Source organism: Puntigrus tetrazona, chromosome 9 (assembly GCF_018831695.1).
Source record: "Puntigrus tetrazona isolate hp1 chromosome 9, ASM1883169v1, whole genome shotgun sequence".
Classification (NCBI taxonomy): domain Eukaryota; kingdom Metazoa; phylum Chordata; class Actinopteri; order Cypriniformes; family Cyprinidae; genus Puntigrus; species Puntigrus tetrazona.
The window spans coordinates 25,255,197-25,275,046 of NC_056707.1; the positions used below are offsets into that span (position 1 = coordinate 25,255,197).

Below are 19,850 nucleotides of genomic sequence, written 5' to 3' on the forward strand. Positions count from 1 at the left end.
CAGGTAAGGAGCCGGTGACACGGCTCGCTGACGCTGGGAACTTCCTCAGATATCTGGGGAATTTTAACCTCATTTGCTCTCGGGGGGTGCGCGTGTGCGCGCCTCTGACGGTTTGTTTGCTTGTTCTGCGTGAAGACAGAGAGTAAGTGTTCGCAGACGTGTCTAAGGCGAGCTCGGACTGCAGGACGTGAGGGTTGCGAGAAGCGCGGGACCAGTGTGGGGATGTCGAGGGGAAATTTAGCCATATTAAACACCGGTTTTAGAATGAGACTCGGTGTTGGAAGTAATGCTGGTTTGACTAAACTAAACCAACGCTGAACTGACATGAGCTAAATATTTAGAGAATTATGCTTTACAGCAGAACCCGAACTCCGTAGTTTCCGTAATTGATTCTGCCTAGTTTTTTGGAAAGTGCTATAGAAATTGACTTCTTGTACCATTTTGGTGATTTTAAAGAAATAGTGCAATAGTTCAAATGAAAGAATCCTTTATTTGTCCCGACTTTGCCGGATGATGTTTCGATTCATACCTTTAAATGCCTCCAAACGATAAAGCACTGTAGAATTAGCATAACATAATGATGACTTTTCAAGATTTCTTAAGTGCTCAGTTGTTTTGTGTGAGGAGCAGACTGAAATCAAAGTCATTATTTACAGAAAACCTTTGTTCGCTCTAGTAATTTGTGCTTTAAATTATGCAACGTTTGCTTTTGTTGGCATGAGACCAAGCTCAGCTTATCGAAATACGTCACATTTAAATAGGTTTTCAGCCTCTGCAATTAACTTAAAATACACCAACTTTGCAACTCTGAAACTGTTATTGAACTGAATAGAATCAACATTGAATTTGAGCTGAACAATGACACTGTTCTCTTCTAGAGCTGCTTACAGTTGATGCATTTTGCAAGATTTATATGAGGCGTCTGTGTGGTATGAAGTGCTGTATAAATACGTTACTTGGCTTTAATTAGCCTAATTATATGCTGATTGTTTTAACGGTAGCGATTTGGCGCATTGCTATCGAATGCATGCCTGCATGCGTTTATGCGCTGTGTAGAGTGAGAACCGGAGTTGTCGGTGTTTTGAGCGAGGTTCCGGTCTGGTGTAAGTGTCGCTGTGGTCTCACATCGAGGACGCTCAGCTTTGATTCGGGTCTCTGAGTGGCATGTTTTCAGAGCTTCCTTTCTGCTGTAACAAATGCGGCTGACAGGATGACAAAGCTTCTGTTAAATGCTGAACAATAGCCGTCCCCCCCGTGGCGCAGACCAGCACTTCGGCGTGTGGCTCTCTCTTCTGAATCACACCAAACCTGTCAAGAACCCGCCCTGAGCATTTTTCCAAAATAAGAAATATTCTTAACACAACCTTTACTTTATTTTATTTTATTTTATTTTAGATCTGCCTTTTAATTATGCTGATTTTCTTTAAAGAATTCTTTAATACAGTAAAATGTTTGTTACGGTTGTAAAATCTATCAGAATATAATGGTAAAAACAGTAAAACACCCGGAAACAGTACGATAATGCGAATATTTGTGTAAAAATTTGTGCAATCAAACTAAATACAATAAATAAACATTTACAACACAAATTCTATTTACTTATTTCAAATGATATTTTATTTAGTTTTAAAATATAATTTGAATAATTTATTTTTGAAACATCTATACAATCTGTGTGGAAAATATTCATTTAAATTACTTGCAATTTTGTTTTTCTGAAGCAAAAATTAATATTATACATTTTCCTTGATTTACTAAATGTACCCACTAAAATGTCATTCAGCGTAACAATCTTGTCAGGCACGCTTATGCAAAAATTAACTTATGACACATTAAGAGATTAATTGCTTTCACCCTTAATACTAATTAGTTGTAATTTAAATTTTTTTAAATTTGTCACTGTCCTAGGTTTTGGCCATTTGTCGGTAAGTTATTTTTAAAATAATTTAAAGCACATCTTTTACGTATTTTATTATGTACAAGTCAGAATAAGCATGTTGTTTGAATTTTGATATAAATGTTATGTTACGCTAATATTTTAATAATTTTGATGATTTTTTTTTCACCAAAAACGTATTCGAATCCTTAAAAGTAGACACTTTACTTACATTTAATGTGCTTTCTATGGACATAAAATCGCATTTTGTGAATTCCCTTTGATGTCGACATCATCTTGATTTTAGAGTAAATGTGACCTGGACATATTTTAACGACGCTTCACTCTCTCCCAGCTCTTCCCGTTGACCAGACATAACCTGATGACCCTGAGGTCAGGCGGTGACCTTAAACGTCTCTTTAGTGTCTGTTATTTATGATGCTGCAAACTCAACTAATGTGTTTATGGCATCAGGGGTTAGATAAAGCATGCGACTCTTCAAGTAGAAGGCAAAACTGTGATGACGATCTGATGCCGTCATCGTGCCGTCTACGCACACCCACGCAACATTTATAGCTCTGTTTGTTCCGCTCTCGTCCATTCCACCTCAACCATGGGAAAGAATGCACACTTTGTGTTTTTGGCACATTCGCAGATGCAATTTACACTAATTTGTCTCAAATTGAGGGGAAAAAGAAATAACTCTGTTGTGAACACATCCAGTGTATTTATCATTATCTAGAGATAGCGAGATGGGAAATAGATGGTTTCGGTTTCTCATGACAGCGTCTCTCGTAACAAATTCGTTTCATTCCCCAGACTGTGCCCGCAGATCCTACTGTATTTGAGCCTCACACAGGTTTCATCGCATGCCGAAACGCCAGTGAAACTATCAGCTGATGGAGCTTAAGAACCTGCAGTGACTCAGATATGAAAGAAGGAGATTTGCGGTCAATCAAACGGGGGCTAATTAACTGACCATTTTGTTAGTTTCCCCGCTAAGCTGTCTGATCCGCGATCGCTGCCAACTGTTTGATGCTGAAGGCTTTTTTTCTTCCAAGAGAAAGTTTCTGTTTCTGCCAGTGAATTATTGGCAGCCCCACACGGAGCATGAATATGCAAATCTCCACAGAAAGCTCTGCAGATTCACAGAGCTATGCACATCCCGTTGCGTCTCTATCAATCAATTTCCTTATGCAAGTTTTCATTAAGTTTATTATGCTTGCCAATATTGGCGCCGGACAGTAGAGATTTAGAGAACACTAGTACAGTTTGGAAATTAAGCCGCGTTTTAAAGGTTTGGGGTCAGTAAGATTTTATGCTTTAAATATGCTTTAAATTGTCTGATTTACACAAAAAAAGTAAAAATTTTTTAAAGAATCCTGAAAAAAATCATATAATTTTTGAAGGATAATTTGACACTGAAGACTTAGGAAATGGTGCTGAAAATTCAGCTTTATAAGCACAAGAATAAATTACATTTTGAAATATATTTAAATCGTAAAAAGAATTTAAAATTGTAAAAAATTAATTTCTTATTATTACTGTATTTTTACTCAAAAATGATGGCCTTGGTAAACGTTCAAAATATTTCTCATCAACTTACTGTGATTTAAACAAATGCTTCAGTGTTTCTGAATTCGGACAAATGAATGCACTTTAATGAATGCATTTTTGTTATGTTTAATATTCCACGGAATTGCACTTAGAAAATGCAAAAATGCAAAATGAGCTGTCTGGGCATAGTTATTGTTAACTGTTGGCTGATTTTCACGGTGATAATGGTTTCAAATATTAACAAGCGCTTTCTCTTGCTTTATGGTCTTCGTTTGGTCTCCAGGTAATCGTCGAAAGAGAGATTGCAGCGGCTTGGTTGAGCTCGGAGCGGTTTTCTCCAGCATTCCTCCTGTTGGCTTCGGCCGTGATTTAGAGCCTCCTCAAGCTCCTCTGTTACTGCACTTCCAACATTTCCCACTTACACATAGCGAGGCAGATGAATCCAGATCCTCAGCACTCTAACACTGTCCGGTGTGGAATTCTGTGTGATAAATGTGCGTTTAAAAAAAAAACGGGCCTTTATGGAAGTTCAAGGATCATTTGATCTCATGGCTGGAAGATGTATTTAGTGTCGGCTTGGATTCCGCCAGATAAATAAATCTGCATCTCTGCCGTTAGAAAGTTTGGCCAGCCGTCCAACGTCGAGATCGACTCACTTTTCCTCGTAGAAAAGCGGCATTCGATGTGGATGTTCCAATATACGAGCGGATTATGCTAAAGAGCAGTTTGGTTTGTGCATGCGGGCTTGTTAAGAAGCATTCGCAACATGCGTAAACGGAAATTACAGCTTTGGAGGTAAATGATAGGACTCGTAACTGGCTCGTAAATTTGAGAGTATTTTTCGAGTGTTGTTAAGCTTGTTTACATTCTTGCGCCGTGTTTTAGCTCTCGCCGTATCAAACGTGGACATCTTCACCGCAGATTCATACCGTGACAAAACAACTTTCTTTATTCTGTGGAGTTAAGTCATAAAGTTGGGAATAAAGCAAACTCTTCTTTTCTTCTTTCCATATCGAAGCAGGTCACGCTTGTACTTCTCGGATGTCTTATCAAGGGATAACTAAAAATTATTTCCCAACAACATGCCGCTAACTGCAGATGTTTGAGTTATGACGAGACTCTACTTATAATAAGCAGTTGGAGATTTTCTCAGAAATGTAAATAGATACATTTCAGAAAGTTTGTGTATTTGCTCAATCATTACATTTTATTCACAGTATATTGGCCATTGTGCACTTTAGATCAACTACTGATGTAGATAATGCAAAAAATGAAAATAAATATTGCTGAAATAAAAACACATTTACAGAATGTTTTTAAAAGAAGTCTTAAATTCTCACCAATAAAATACACACAAAAAAACCAGTAAATATTATAACATTTTATATTAATTAATTAATTTTATTTATATTTTCTATTTTATTTATATACCGATTTGCTGCACAAGAAGCATTGTATTATTACCAGTTAATAATCAATTATTATGAATGTTCTGCTTAATATTTTCGTAAAATAGCTAAATAAAATTCAGTGTATTTTTGCAATAGAATATTTTCTAAATATACATTGTGTTTGCTAAATATACATATGTATTTATTTAGTGTTAAACTAACTTGTGCATGTATAAATACTTTTGGTTATTATATATAACTTTTTGGTTATTATATATTTTGGCTAATTTGATTGCATTTCAGCTCCATTTAGCATAATCTTACCGTTTTTGCTCAAAAATGACGTCTGGGCCTGCTCATGTCTATGTTATCCTACCATCACTTACACCTAGTTACTTTTCCGTTCAGTTTTACGGCAGATTGACTTAATCCTCGTTGACTAGCGTGCTAAAAGAGCACTGAACGGCACCGCACAAATGCATTCAAGATGTCCAGATTCTCCAGGGTTGTTAAATTAGAGTGCCAGCGAACATGAAATTTGACAAGATAGCCAACATGTAACCAACATGGAGCTGTTTTGACCGGGGCCCCGCTTTTCACGAGGTCACAGCAAATTAGCAGCGATCTTTAAGAGGTTTTCAGGCATTAGCAAGTTAAAGTCGGTCTCTGCCAAATGTTTGGAGGCTGTGAAGTGTTGGGAGGAGATGCTGACGGAGGCAGAAACACGTGCCACGGCATTCCTGCGTAGAAGCCGAGGCTCTGGGACGGTCGGGAGGGGTTGATTTAAGACCCCTGCAGCATCTTCACAGCCTGCTGCAGTTTAAACGGATGAATGCGTTCGGCGCTGCGGAAACAAAGCGCCGCAGCTCGCTGGGATTGTTTATCACTGCAGGTTGGCGGGCGGCACGTTCAGTGCGCCGGGGCTGATGGAGCACCCGTCAGGAAGATTGGGATCGCACGAGTCGGAAAGCAAAGGGCCCGGTTGCAGCGAAAAAACTTAAGATAAGAAATCCCATCATAAATGGATAATCTCTGAGGGATTACCTAACCTAAGGAGTTTGTTTCAAACGATTGCAGAGTACAAACATGTTTCAATGAGATTGAAATCTTTGCTTTAATACAAATAGCGTGAGAATTCAGATCACTGGGGTTTTTTTTTGCAGTGTTTGAAGCAGTAGTGCCAGTCACCGTGTCTAGAAAAGGCAGTAGTTGATGTGCCGATATGATGCCACTGATCAAATAAATTTTTTTCATAATTTTCTGTATTGGTCAGGGCAAATCACTAGATAATATTTGCTATCATATCATGTCTTTTAGTATATAATTTAAGTATTATGAACAATAACATTTTCTGCATTTTGTTTATATCTGTTTATTAAATAAAATATATTGGCAAATTCAAAATACTTACCATTTATTAACATTTAATAATGGATAATGCATTATCCATATATATATATATATATATATATATATATATATATATATATATATATATATATATATATATATATATATAAACAGTGTATTAATTAATAATTAATAAGACTTTTTTTGTGAAAATTAAAACAAACAAACAGAGTTATGGGTTTTTTTGCAAATAAATTCTTTCTACATGTTGCTGCAACCCTTTATTACTGCAGATGCTGACAATGGCAAAACTTGTAAGCCTGGCCAATATATATATTAATCTATCAAAACCGCATGTGCAGTTTCATCACTTAAAAAAGTAGAGGTCATAAATGTAATAAAATGTAAGCAGTTTTTGAAAATGATTTGGCCTCTGCTCTGTATTACTAATGTTGGCCGTAAAAGATGTACAGTAATGGCATCCTTGGCTTGATTTCTGCTCCTCTAATGAATTGGCCGCTTGGTTTGAGGTGGACTATGCCAGCGTTGCTTCCTGTGCGTTGCATTAAGCAGGCGTTCGGAGAGAAAGGACAGTGGTTGAGGGGCTCTCAGATGGGTGGAGATCACTTTGCTAAGTAAGAGTTGGCACTCTGTAGACCTGCTAAGAGGCCCACAGGAAATCATTTGGGGCAGAATTAGTTAAAACATCCTGTCTTTGGGACACTTTCGCACACTTGAGCCACTGTTCAGGCTAAAAGAGGTCGCGGTGATTAAAACTCAAAGCACTTATGAGGAACCGATGTTCAGTGGTTATAATTGATTTGCTTATTAAAGTTCCAGACTGTATGATATTAAACGGAATAGTTTAGACAAACCATAATTGTGTGTATTAACAGGACATTTTTGTCCTTGATAAGCCGATTTTTGGAATGGGTCTTGGGAGAGAATGCTAGCATGGCGGCCACTAATCAGCAGTTAGGAACACATATCTGTCATTTATAAATTTGCAAAGATCTTCGTTTGGTTAATGTAATAATGCTTTTCGCTGCCGATAGGAGTTTAGCACTCTGGCTATGTTTAACAGAGAATTCCACCAAAATCTGTGCTGAAAGCGTGATCAAAGTCTGCAGATTTTGTCGAAACGTGGTTCTGCAGTGATTCTACACGGTTTGTCTGTTTGGAAATTAGTAGCAGCAGTTCACCGCTGGATTTAATGACCGAACCGAAATCAATTCGACCAAAGCCCGTACGGATGAGGGTCTGTGGTGCGAGCGAGCACCAGCGTGGCAAGTTCTGCCAGGAAATATGTCTGGATGGCGACTTAACTATTGCCGCATTTAAAAATTTCAGTGCAATCATGTAACCGTTTCTCGCAAAAAATGGTTTTCGTAACCCACTGTCGCTGTTGGAGACGCGGGGCGGCCGCTTCTGTTCCTGTTTGAGGTTTTTCAGCTTTGAGGTTGAGTTTTTGCGGCTTGTATGCAGTATTGTCTCCGGTAATTACTCTAACATGCCAGTCCTCCAGTCTGCCGGTCCCGTCACGAGTGATTAATCATGGGTTGTGTTTCTCTTCCGTGTACACTGCCACCATGGATTGTGATGTTACAGCGGCCCAACTGTCCTTAAAACACAGGATTATATTGTAATCATCTTCGTACATGTGCATTAGATGTGACTTTTAGAGACGTTGCATTCAGTTGCGCTCCATCCTGGATGCATTGTTTTTTCAAGATGATGAGTTTTTTTAATTATTTGCCTTTTATTGGAGTTTACGTCGACGTTCACTGTAAAGAACCGTGCCGCTGCTGCATTTAAACAGCTGCAGTAAACAACACCTCTTCACAAGTCTGGTTTTTGATCTGTTTATGAACAAGCGCACTGCTTTATTACAGTGATTTGATTCACCACAAGCAAAGGGGGTTTTTAGGCACAACCTGAAGCAGTTAAGCCCTAGTGCTTTACAGAGTAAAAACATAACTGTGGTAGTTACTGTACTCCACAAGCTTAAAACGGTATTATGAAGGCAGCAATGAAAATTCATTTTTATTCAGGGGTTTAGTATTGCAAATGAATCACCCGAGAAACATATTAATGGTAAATATCATCATTTTATGTAGGTTTTTTTTATGATGGTATGTTCTGTCATTAACGTTTAAATGGGTCATTATACAGACATATTAATATATGTTTTTTAACTTTTTGAATTATTCTGTGACTGGTAGGTTAATATAGTTTGGGATCTGGAAATTGATGGATGTGGAAATGTCTGTTAACTGTGACAAAAAGGCATTTTGGGATGCGCTTAACTTAGAAAACAACGGTCTATTAAAGACACAATTAGGAGATCTTGCTTGCTATTCTGCTACTAACTCAGAATTTTGTGCTTTTTGTAAAGATGTAAAGAGTACATGCATTTAGAGCAAAGTACAAATGGGCCTAATTTGAAATGAATGGTGAAAACTGAATTGTATGCAGTAGTGTTGGGGGTAACGCATTACAAGTAACACGAGATTAATCAGATTATTTAAGTAAGTATCCAGTTTAACCATACTAATAATCAAAAATGACTTTAGATTAACTAACAATTATGCTTTAATGCTGAAGAATATATATTTTCTGTATTCTGAGTTTATTTTTCCTTTAGCCTGAGGTTTATTCATTACACTTTTTGCTGTGAATGGCATTGTACATTTGCTATAAATAGAACTTCTTATATTAAAATTAAACAATCAAGCCCTGCTCATATTTACACAAAAGTATTGCATACTTTCCATAAAAAGTAATTTGGTAACATAGTTACTTTTTCACGAAGTAACGCAATACTGTAATGCATTACTTTTAAAAGTAATTTTTTCCAACTCCGGTGGGCAGATGCTACACTCTTGTGTGAGGTTCAGATATTGTGTTTGTTCGTGAGGACATTCCAGCGGTGGAGAACCAGTGAGCCGCTGAACACCATGTGAAATATTTTGATGGCTGTACTACGTGGTGCTGATGGGAAACGGAGGCGGGCTTCACGATCTTCAGGAGTTTGTGGAGGTCTTATCAGGGCTCGGTCTCCCTGAGGAATGTTTATAGAAAGCAGGCCTGTTTCAGGGGTTGCTGGCACAGAGCTGCTGTGCGCTTGTTTGCTTTTGCATTTGATTTATGGTCCGGGCAGTGAAATAAAGGCAGGAAACCCAGAACCAGGCCCCGCCGTTCTGCTGATATGCAACATCACGCAGCACTAAACCTAGGGCTAAAACTTAGGAGTTTGCCAAAAAACAGCCATAATTTTGGTTTTCATGACCATTTTTTAGCCCCCTTTGAACTTCAGGACTTTTTCCTTTTTTTTTTTTTTTAAGACTAAGAAAAATATAATTTATTTTATTTCCAATTTAATTTAACTTCATTTATTTGTGTTATTTTTTTAATGTTGAATTTTGGGTTTTTCAATTACATATGTAATTACATACATATATATATATATATATCAACATTTTAGTAATTTATTTAAGTTAGTTTTTTAAATAATGAGTCATTATGTAAGTGACATTATATTTTCTTTATATATTAATTTATTTTATTGCAAAATATATAACCCTTTAAAGGTCAAATACACCTTCAAGTAATTTTATTTTTACATTTTTTTGGATAAAATTTTTTGCAGTTAGTCTTTGCAAATGTATAGATTCAGTAAATAGTAGGAGAATGTTTTGAGTTGTTGAAAGTTTATATTTAGTATATTTAAAGTGTGTATATATATATATATATATATACAGTATATATATATATGTATGCATATATATATATATACATATACATATATATATATATATATATACATATATATACATATACTGTATATATATATATATATATATATATATATATATATATATATATATATACTGTGTATATGTATTGATGTTATTGCATAATATGAGCACTAATGGTTAAAAATGCATTAAGTCAAAAATAACCCTATTTTCTCTTATTACACATTCCTGACCTTAATCTGTGAGATTCATCAGTGAGCATTATTCCAAAGGAAAAATGTTTGTCTTCATATTCTTTCATCAAAATGTCATAATGTGCTCTGCCTCTAAAATTTCTTTCCTGTTCACTTGATGTCAGAAATTCCTTATTTTTCTATCCATGCTCTCTAACGGCTCTGCTGTAGTGTTCCACGGGAACCATTTCTTAGGCAGCCAGTCTTGATAAAACCCTAATTGCAGTTGAATCAGTTAATGTGCTTCAGACTCTAACTAAGTTAGATGCCTCTAACATTCAAGATACTCAATATATTTTGAGTTCGAGTATCATATCTACACAAAGTACTGCAGTTATGCAATATCTGTGCAGATGTGATACCGGTCTTACGCAACAGTTCAGTAAGTAAGAACTTAATAATGTGTTGTTTTAGACGCGATATCTGTGCGTGTAAGAAATACATCTATCTCTGTGTTTTTGGGAAAGCACGAGAGGTGAGGATAACTCATCTGGATAGCTGTTGTCTCCTATGGTGGAACGAGTCGGGACTCCTCCTCACCTGCTTGAAAAACAGAGTTTCTCGGCCAATAACTCATCATATCTTGCGAGTTAAACGCAGATGGCTTTGGCCTGTTTCAACCTGCCGCGTTTCACTGATAGCAAATAACCAGTTCCTTCCTCGGAAGGTCAACAATCATGCTGTAGATCATGCTAAGATCATGTTTTATGTGTAGAGCAGAATGGGATTTATGTTGCAGTTCTACTGATAGTGTTGTAACTGGTTCTCAATGTTTTAGAGCAGGATTGGGTTTCAGTAAATGCCCTTAGTTACTCACGAGTCTCTTGTGATTGGAGATTAACCTTTTGCTTTGGCTCAGTAGACCTTGCTTTTTTTGAGGAAATGACTGGGTCATTTTTTCATTCATCCATGCCATGGCAAAGCTGCTGAATTGTAATCAGACTATACATTATGGCCTAATATTAGCTCTCGGAGGGCTTTGCTTTTGCTCCTATGAAAATTTAAGTGAAGTTTGTATGTGATTTTAAAGGTAATATGAGGTTACCTCTTTTTACACAATCCTGCTCGCGTACAGTTTCTCACTGAATGTTTTATCTTTTTTTTTTTTTTTTTAATTAAGAATGCAAAAACTAAAAATGTCAAACACCTTCCAGTCCAATTGTTGAACAAGTTCTCAACTTGCATTTTTTTTCCGCCGAACTCTGAATTTTGTCCAGGACAACGGAAAACCTAGAAATAATAGCAAAGTTATACTGTAGGCCTGAAAAAACCTTAAAAGTCCAAAATAAATGAAAACTAATGGATATTTTCTTATAGTCATAATCTTTAATTGAACTTAAGTTTCAAATTACTTTTGTAGTTATGTGATGGTGGAGATGATGATGATGATGACGATGATTAAAAAAACAACACCGACCTTATATAGTAATCATCACCAAAATTATGGAAATTAATTTGGCCTTAAAACACATTAAAGGATAAAAATGTTAGATGTTGTTTTTAGTCATTTTTAGACTTAGATTTAGATGAAAAATGTAGCATTGCTTCACTTGTTCATCAATGGATGCTCTGCAGTGAATGGGTGCCGTCAGAACGAGAGCCCAAAGAGCTGATGAAAACATCACGATAATTCACAAGTAACCCAAACCATTCCGGTCCATCCGTTAATGTCTTGTGAAGTGAAAAGCTGCGTGTTTGTTAGAAACAAATCCATCATCCGGCCTCCTTGCGAGCGTTTCTCTCTTTCTGCGCTCTTTCGGTGCCAGATGCAAATATTCCATCATCTTGGATGCACATGAAAAAGCTTGTGGAAAATGCAGTGCGTTGATCCAAGTGTTTCTGAGTGAGGTTTCCATCCACCGCAACTACAACTTCATTTCCTAAACTTCATTTCAGAGGACGTTTTAATGAACAGTTCAGCCAAAATAAGAATTATGCATTATGAACAAATTACATTTTGCTCTGTTGTATGGCAAAGCATAATAGAAATATGGCGTTCCTTTTGGGGCCTGACAGCCACGGTCACTCTCTAACGTCTCTTTTTGTGCTTCATGGAGAAAACACAGGGTTTGGACAAGCATGAGGTTGAGGAAGTTATGTAAACACGTCAAAATTTGGATGAACTATTTCTTAGCTTGTGATTGGTGGAGCTCCAGCACACATGATGAGGGCTGCTGTCTGAAGGCAACAGGTCTCGGTTTAATCTAATTAACACGAGCATGCGAGGAATGCAAAAACACAATTACCGCTCATTATATAATATTCATCTATACACTCCGGTGTTATTGACACGCATCCACTCTCCTTTCTGCCTCTTTCCTCTGAACTGTTTTGTTTCTCTTTCTGTTAATCACAAAGAGCACGCACCGACCGAGGCTTTGTGTTACGGACATGCCAGCCAAAAATTCTGGACCTTTTTTTTTTTTTGTGCTTTTCCTCTCTCGCCCAGAAGCCCCTGATCCGGCACAGCTTATTAATCTTCCTGCAGACATACAAGAAATGGTCTGAGATGGCATTAGGATAAGACAGAAAAAACACAGCTGAACGTAACCATGGAAGTGATTCAGTATACTCATCAAAACATCTGAAATATGAACTTAAGCTAAAGCAACTTAAACATGAGGATCACAAGTCACACACACACACACACACACACACACACACACACACACACACACACACACACACATATATATATATATATATATATATATATATATATATATATATATATATATATATATATATATATATATATATATATACATACATACATACATACATACATTTTATTTTATTTTATTTTTTGCTCAGTTTGCAGAAATAATTGTCATGGAAAACAATTGCTTGCAATTTCCCTCCAAATACATATTTGTATAAAATACTAAATATTTAATTTAATTAAATTTAATTAAATAATTAATTTATGTATTTCTTTTTCTTTTTTTTTTACTTAAATTTTTGTGACAATTCAGTACTATTTTCACCAAAAATGTGAACCTGATTATAAAGTCACAGTCTTGGGATAACCTTATTTAATAATATATTATATAATTCCCTTCGTTTTAGCGTAAATGTGATCTGGACATGTTCTTGTCAGGTGTTTGGGCCATTCATCCAACAGCAGATGGTATTCTCTTCTTTGCAGGTGAATATTGTGCTAACCTGTCATGTCTACAATATGTTTTCCTTTGGTTTTTAAAGGCTTACTCACCTTTTTGGATGATTGTCAGGGCTATTTTCAGCATTGCGGTTGACCACCAGCAGGCCAGCGGTTATCACCTTTTGTGTGTTCACCTGCACCCCTGCTGCGGTTTAAAAGGCCGGGCATGAACCATTAACCAGAGGTTATGCTCTGAGTAGTCCGCCTCAGGATGTGTCAGAATGATTTACACGACTCAACCGTGATGTAAATACCAGCTCTCAGGGAGCTAGTTTGACACATGAGAATCAAGGGCTCACATGTTCATCAGTTTCAGTATTTGATGTGATGATGTCCCTCTAAAGAGTGTGATTGTTTGTTGTCTATATGGTGCTGATTGTGCAGTTAATCGACCTCTTGACCCTCCAGCCAGCTGCTTTCTTGCTTTCTTGCAATGAGACGAGCTCCGTCAGGATTTCTAGCCGTTCTGAATGTCCTCATCTAACCTGAGTACTTGTATTAGGGTCATTATATTTTTTTTTTTTTTATATTTTATATTCTTTGGATATGCAGACATTAAATTATATTAGAGTTTGAATATATTATATATATATATATATATATATATATATATATATATATATATATATATATAAACATAATTTATATATATATATATACACACACACACACACACACACACATATGTATGTACTGTATGTGTGTGTTTTATTTTTCGGAAATAATTATAAATAGTTACATTTAAAGAAATGTAATCTTTGCAATTTTCATAAAAATGTATTTAAAAATATTTAGCATTTTCTAATAACATTTTTAATATTTTATCATAATTTTTAGTGTACCGTGTATTAAAATTACCGCGAATTAAAGCAAAGTAAATCCACTGTTCAGGCCTCCTTCTTTTGCCCTTCCGGAGTGACCTCTGAAAGAGAAGTCGTCAGGTTCAGTTTCAAGCATTCCATGCATCTTCAGAGGCATGAAGGCATGCTGGGTCGGGCCAGATCTCAGCGCAGACATAAGGTGTTTGTTAGTTATGGATAGCAGGTGGACGGGCTGTCATCAGCAGGTGCCTGCAGGCGGAGCAAGGCCAGGTGATGGAATCTGGTCTGGAGAAAGACCAGGCCTGTGTTACGAGTCTGGAGAAAGACTTAGAGGAGAGCTCTGAGACGATTAGGAAGCGATTTCTCTTTATCACTGAAGTGTTATGGACTGGTACAGTGCTCGTACTGGGTCTGGGTGGAGATAAGGATGTGTACGGTTTGCATAAATGTTTATGCCTGTTTGAAACGAACAGTTAGTGAATTTCAGGACCTGCCCTTGTGGAAGACGGAGTCTTTAATTTGATTTATTTATTTCAGATATTCAAAAATGTAATGCTTTCTGCTACTTTATCATTAAGATTTACTGCCTATTCTTAAAATAGTGTATCCATGTTTGTTCAAGTTATCCGAAATTGGGGTGTCAGCTTGCTTCCATTTGTTGTTTCTCTCTTATCAGTCTTCCTGTTTAAAGTGGTTAATTGTTTGTGTTCAGAGTTCATTTAGATACGCCGAGACCTGCAGTGAGAAAAAAAAAAGACGAGATTCTCAGTGTTTATGTGCGTCGCTGCTTCACGTACGCAGCTGGAATAACGTCTTTTAGCAGGAAGTCGAATCAAACGGCAGCTTTAGTCACGCTTAAAATCTCATGCCCTTTATTAAGAAGAATAGAAGAATCCGTACTTACCAACAACTTATCCAAATTTTGCACGGCAGTTTAGACGTCTTCAGGGATTAGTCTGTGCTCAGTCTAATGCTATGCGGTTGTTCTGGATGGTTTTGGAGAATCGCTGCACTATCGAGAGTGTTTTCACAAACACCAGCAGTACACGATAGGTTGTGATTTTTCAGGTGCAGCACACCTGTTAAACTATAAACCCTGTTAGTTAAGGCTCAGTACCTTTTTAAGGAACACTTTATCAATGACTTGTCAAGGTCATTGATAAACGAGAAACTGACATTGCGAAAGCCGTTGTGCTCTGTCAGCATTAGGACGAGCAATTAAATGGACCGAGCAAATTTAACACAAATGCCAGATGGTTGAAAAGAACACACGTATATATTCAGCTGTCAAAACAAGTGGTAAGAGTCGATGGCTTCCAGACCATGTCAAATTCCTCACTTTCATCTGAATCAAATTTTTGCAAAGACACGCTTGCACTCTGGGAAATCATCAATTGTTGTCCTTGGAATGACACAACTGAAATCTGACCCAAGTCGCCTTGACTTTATTTATTTACCATAACCAGTGAGAAAAATAAACCGGCATTATGTTCGTGGCTTCCAAGTCACAGGTTTACTGGTAAAATCACTGTGGCCTCGTTTGAGCAGCACTGTATCCCACAGTGCTGTGTGTTTAACTTGACCTTTCATATGCACTGCAAAAAAAAGCTTTTATTTCAAACAGGAAACAAGATTATTTTGCTTACCCCACTGGCAGATTATTTTGCTTGCTCTAAGCAAAAAGTCTCTTAATTTTGACTTGTTTTTTCCTCCTCGATTTAATAATTTTTTGATATTTTGGCTTGAAACGAGACAAAAAAAACGAGTCTTGAAAAGCATTATTTGCAGTGTGTAGTGTGGTGAATTAATTGGTAATATCAGCCATGACATCTCCTTTTTAAAATCATTTTTTTACTTGAGTCTTTAACAAAATGAAGCCTATTTATTTTATTTTATTTTATTTTATTTTATTTTTATTATTTCATTATTTCATTTGATTTATTTTTTTACATTTATTTTATTTAAATGTTTTTTTATTTTATTTTATCTTTTCTTTTTATTTTAGTACTTTATTTATTTATTATAGAAATAATCATTGCAATATGAAGCAGATAAGACGCCAAAGAACGTCTGAATTTTGCAGCTCATGGTATCCAATGTGCGGTTCAGCAGTTTGTGGAAAGAGTAAATTGTTTTAGAAATCTCACTTTGTTTTTGTAAAAAAACATACAATTTCATTTCTACTCAAATGTCTAAATGTCTGACTCATGTTTGTTTAGTTTTTTAAATGTAATCATCATGATGCCAGAGGTCTGTCTCCTTCCTCAGGAGGTGCTTTCATACAATAATGCAGTCTGTTTAGTCATCGACTAAACCCTCGCTTTTAGACACAGCCTTGAAAGGAAGCTTCCTGTTTGTGCACAGATCCAGTTCCTCGGATGCTATTTTGCCTGGAAACAGTTTTTCTTAATGCTCCAGTAGAAGCAATGCCAGAAATTATGGTCCGCCATCCTGTTTGTGAAGCCCGGAGCTCATTTGTTGATGGGAGGCGGGATATTAGTTGTGGCAGTGGTCTGAGCAGCAATCCTATTATAAAGGACTTCAGCAGATTGTGAGATCTGACAAAGCAAATCACCAATCAAAAACAATCAGGGACTTCCAATCCTGTTCATGAAATGCTGAAAATGAGGTTAGGGCTGTAGATTGCCTGTTTTTGTACCGAATCACTGAGCAGAGGTGATTGTTTTGATTTGTTGTGACCGGATCAGTGTTGTTTGTGTACTATTAAAGCATTTATTAATATTTTAATTTAGCTTTGATGTTATTTGATTTTATTTTAAAATTGTAGTCATTTTTATTATTTAATCACGATTAAATTAGACTATTTGCCACTGAAAAGGTACATTATTGCCACTGATTTTGGGTTTGTGCTATAGTTGTTTTTGAAGAAAGTGTCATGAACATGTGCAAAACATGAAATATGAAAATTGAAGATTTTTATTTATTTATTTACTGGGTATATAAGCTGTTTAAATTATCAATTTTGTGGTGGAACTACTTTTGATAAACTGAAGATATAGATGAAAAAAGTTTTCATCTAAAAGTGTTTTCAGTAATTGAAATAAAGCTGAAATAAAACCAACTAATAACACAGTAAGTGTGTGTGTGTATATATATATATATATATATATATATATATATATATATATATATATATATATATATATATATATAATAAATTAAAGAAATGTAAAAATACAAAAATTACTGAAAAATAAATCAAAAATCATTAAAACTAAATACAGGTGGCTAAACAAAATGAAAAAGAAAACTGAAATTTTTAAAAGCTAATTCAAAATATGAATAAATACTAAAATGGTATATACATAATGCTAAAATAACACTGGGGTGGAGTTGTGCGTAAACTGCACATTTCTGGCCTGTCAGTTAATCTGAATATTTTCAAAATGCAAACAAAATGTTTCTCTTGGTAACCTTTTATCAAAATGTAATAAGTTGCACCGCTTCTGAAACCTATTTCAGCCAATGTCATGAATCCTCGTTCCTCTCTTCCAAACGCCTGGCTCTGATTGGATCCGTCTTTCATTTTTTCTTATCCAAAATGCCATTTCACCTGAAAAATGTCACGTAAAATGTATTGATGAAAGTCACAGAATCAGGCCTGACATTTGTATTTTTTTTTCCTGTGTTGCAGGTATCATCCTCCTGCGTTCCTGTCGCCAACTATGAACTGGTAAGAACGTCTGTGGTTGTTTTTGATCGTTTCCTAGAACCGTCGTCGCTGGGAATTGTTCACGTTGATGATAAAGTGATGTTTGTCTATTTCGGAGGCCAAAATGTATCGTCCCACAACCCTTAATATTTATAAGGAAATAAAATCTTGGGGTCTTCGGTTCAGATCTCTCCCAAGACCTAAATAAGCCAGGGGGAATAACAAAGCATGAGCGATAACATAGTGAACATTCCTTTTTTGGTTTGAATTGTGTTTTTGGTCTCTCTTTCCTCCTCCTCCTCCTCCTATGTACACTTGCCCGCTCAAGGCAAGCCAGAATCCATCATTACTCTGCCCGTGTTACTAAAAAGTCTCTTGTTGTACATTGTGTCCTCAAAATGGAACGCATATTTTTAGTTGTTTTTCGAGGGAAAGTTTGGCTTTCATCGCTTGGACATGATTTATTTTCTTCTCCCTCTCGTTCTCTTTCCCTGATAAAGTATATAACGGTAGAGCGAGTTTGGAAGCGCGCAGGTACTGAATCTCGCCTGCAGGCACAGTAAACACACTTCAAATCGGATGGCCTGTTTAAAGACTAATCAGCTGAACTATAAAAACTGAAGTTCTGAGGACACGTTTAAAAATGAGAGACTGCAGGAACATATTTTCAAGACATTAGATGAATGCAGCAGCACTGCAAAAATACAAGTTTATGCACCAAAGATTCTGTTGCATCTGTTAACATTCACTTATTTTATGTTATTGTTTTATTAATGTTTTAATGTTTTATTTTACACCCTCACATCTACTTATGTAAATCTTGGACCTGCAGACTGAATATCCCAAACATGAATATTTAGTGATTTTTTTTAATCTAAAGTGTGTGGAGAAAAGCTGCCCTCTAACTCTTCTCTCTCTCTCTCTCTCTCTCTCTCTCTCTCTCTCTCTCTCTCTCTCTCTCTCTCTCTCTCTCTCTCTCTCTCTCTCTCTCTCTCTCTCTCTCTCTCTCTCTCTCTCTCTCTCTCTCTCTCTCTCTCTCTCTCTCTCTGTCTCTCTCTCTCTCTCTCTCTCTCTCTCTCTCTCTCTCTCTCTCTCTCTCTCTCTCTCTCTCTCTCTCTCTCTCTCTCTCTCTCTCTCTCTCTCTCTCTCTCTCTCTCTCTCTCTCTCTCTCTCTCTCTCTCTCTCTGTCTCTCTCTCTCTCTCTCTCTCTCTCTCTCTCACTCTCTCTCTCTCTCTCTCCTCTCTCTCACACACACACACACACACACACACACACACACACTGCCTTCAGCAAGGACTGAACTCACTGTTTACAATGACGCAGCACGCTGAAGCCAAAAACAACCCTGCTTAATAGCTTTTCTGTGAATTCAGGAGTGTTTCTGTGGTCATCCTGAATCTCACAGACCTGCTTTCTCCTCGCCGCCATTTTTGGTAAATTCTTGGCTGGCTGGTGGTTAGACCTGTGATCTGAAACCAATAACAAGGATCAAATGCCAGTGTTTTGGATGAAAATTCAGTCAAATTTAAGAAATATAAGAAAAAAATAAATAAAATGGAACTTTTTTATGTTTCCTTGACAAATAAAATATTAAATTAATTAAAACTAATTACATATTTTGTATTTTTTTTTCTCTGAAAATATTATATTATATTATATTATATTATATTATGTTATATAATGTTATATTATATTATATATATATGAAAATATTATTTGTATTTTTTTTTTATTTAAGTTTTATTTGAAATGTGACCTGTGCTTGTTTTTATACGAGAAACCACCCATACCAAATACAGTGTGTTTTAATTTTACGTGCCCTATCCAAGGTGATCTGCTATGCTCTACTTTCTGATTTGACACACATGGACGGCCAGACACATACATTAGGTGGGCGTTATCTCAATAACATGCTCTCCATATCACTGCTTATAATTTGAAGACAGGCTTCAGGATTTCTCTCTCATAGCTGTCTGCCGTCCTCTAGAGCCATCTGGCCTGTGTCTGTTTCACCACAATGTGATATT

General features: G+C 36.4%; 1 protein-coding gene across 1 annotated transcript in view; it reads left to right on the top strand.

Moving 5' to 3' along the window:
• The window catches only part of LOC122352141 (tensin-like), a 111,453-nt gene that overhangs the window by 64,275 nt on the left and 27,328 nt on the right, over positions 1–19,850 (top strand). The window contains 1 exon segment of the mRNA XM_043249685.1: positions 17,805–17,843. Coding sequence (XP_043105620.1) covers positions 17,805–17,843 — 39 coding nt within the window.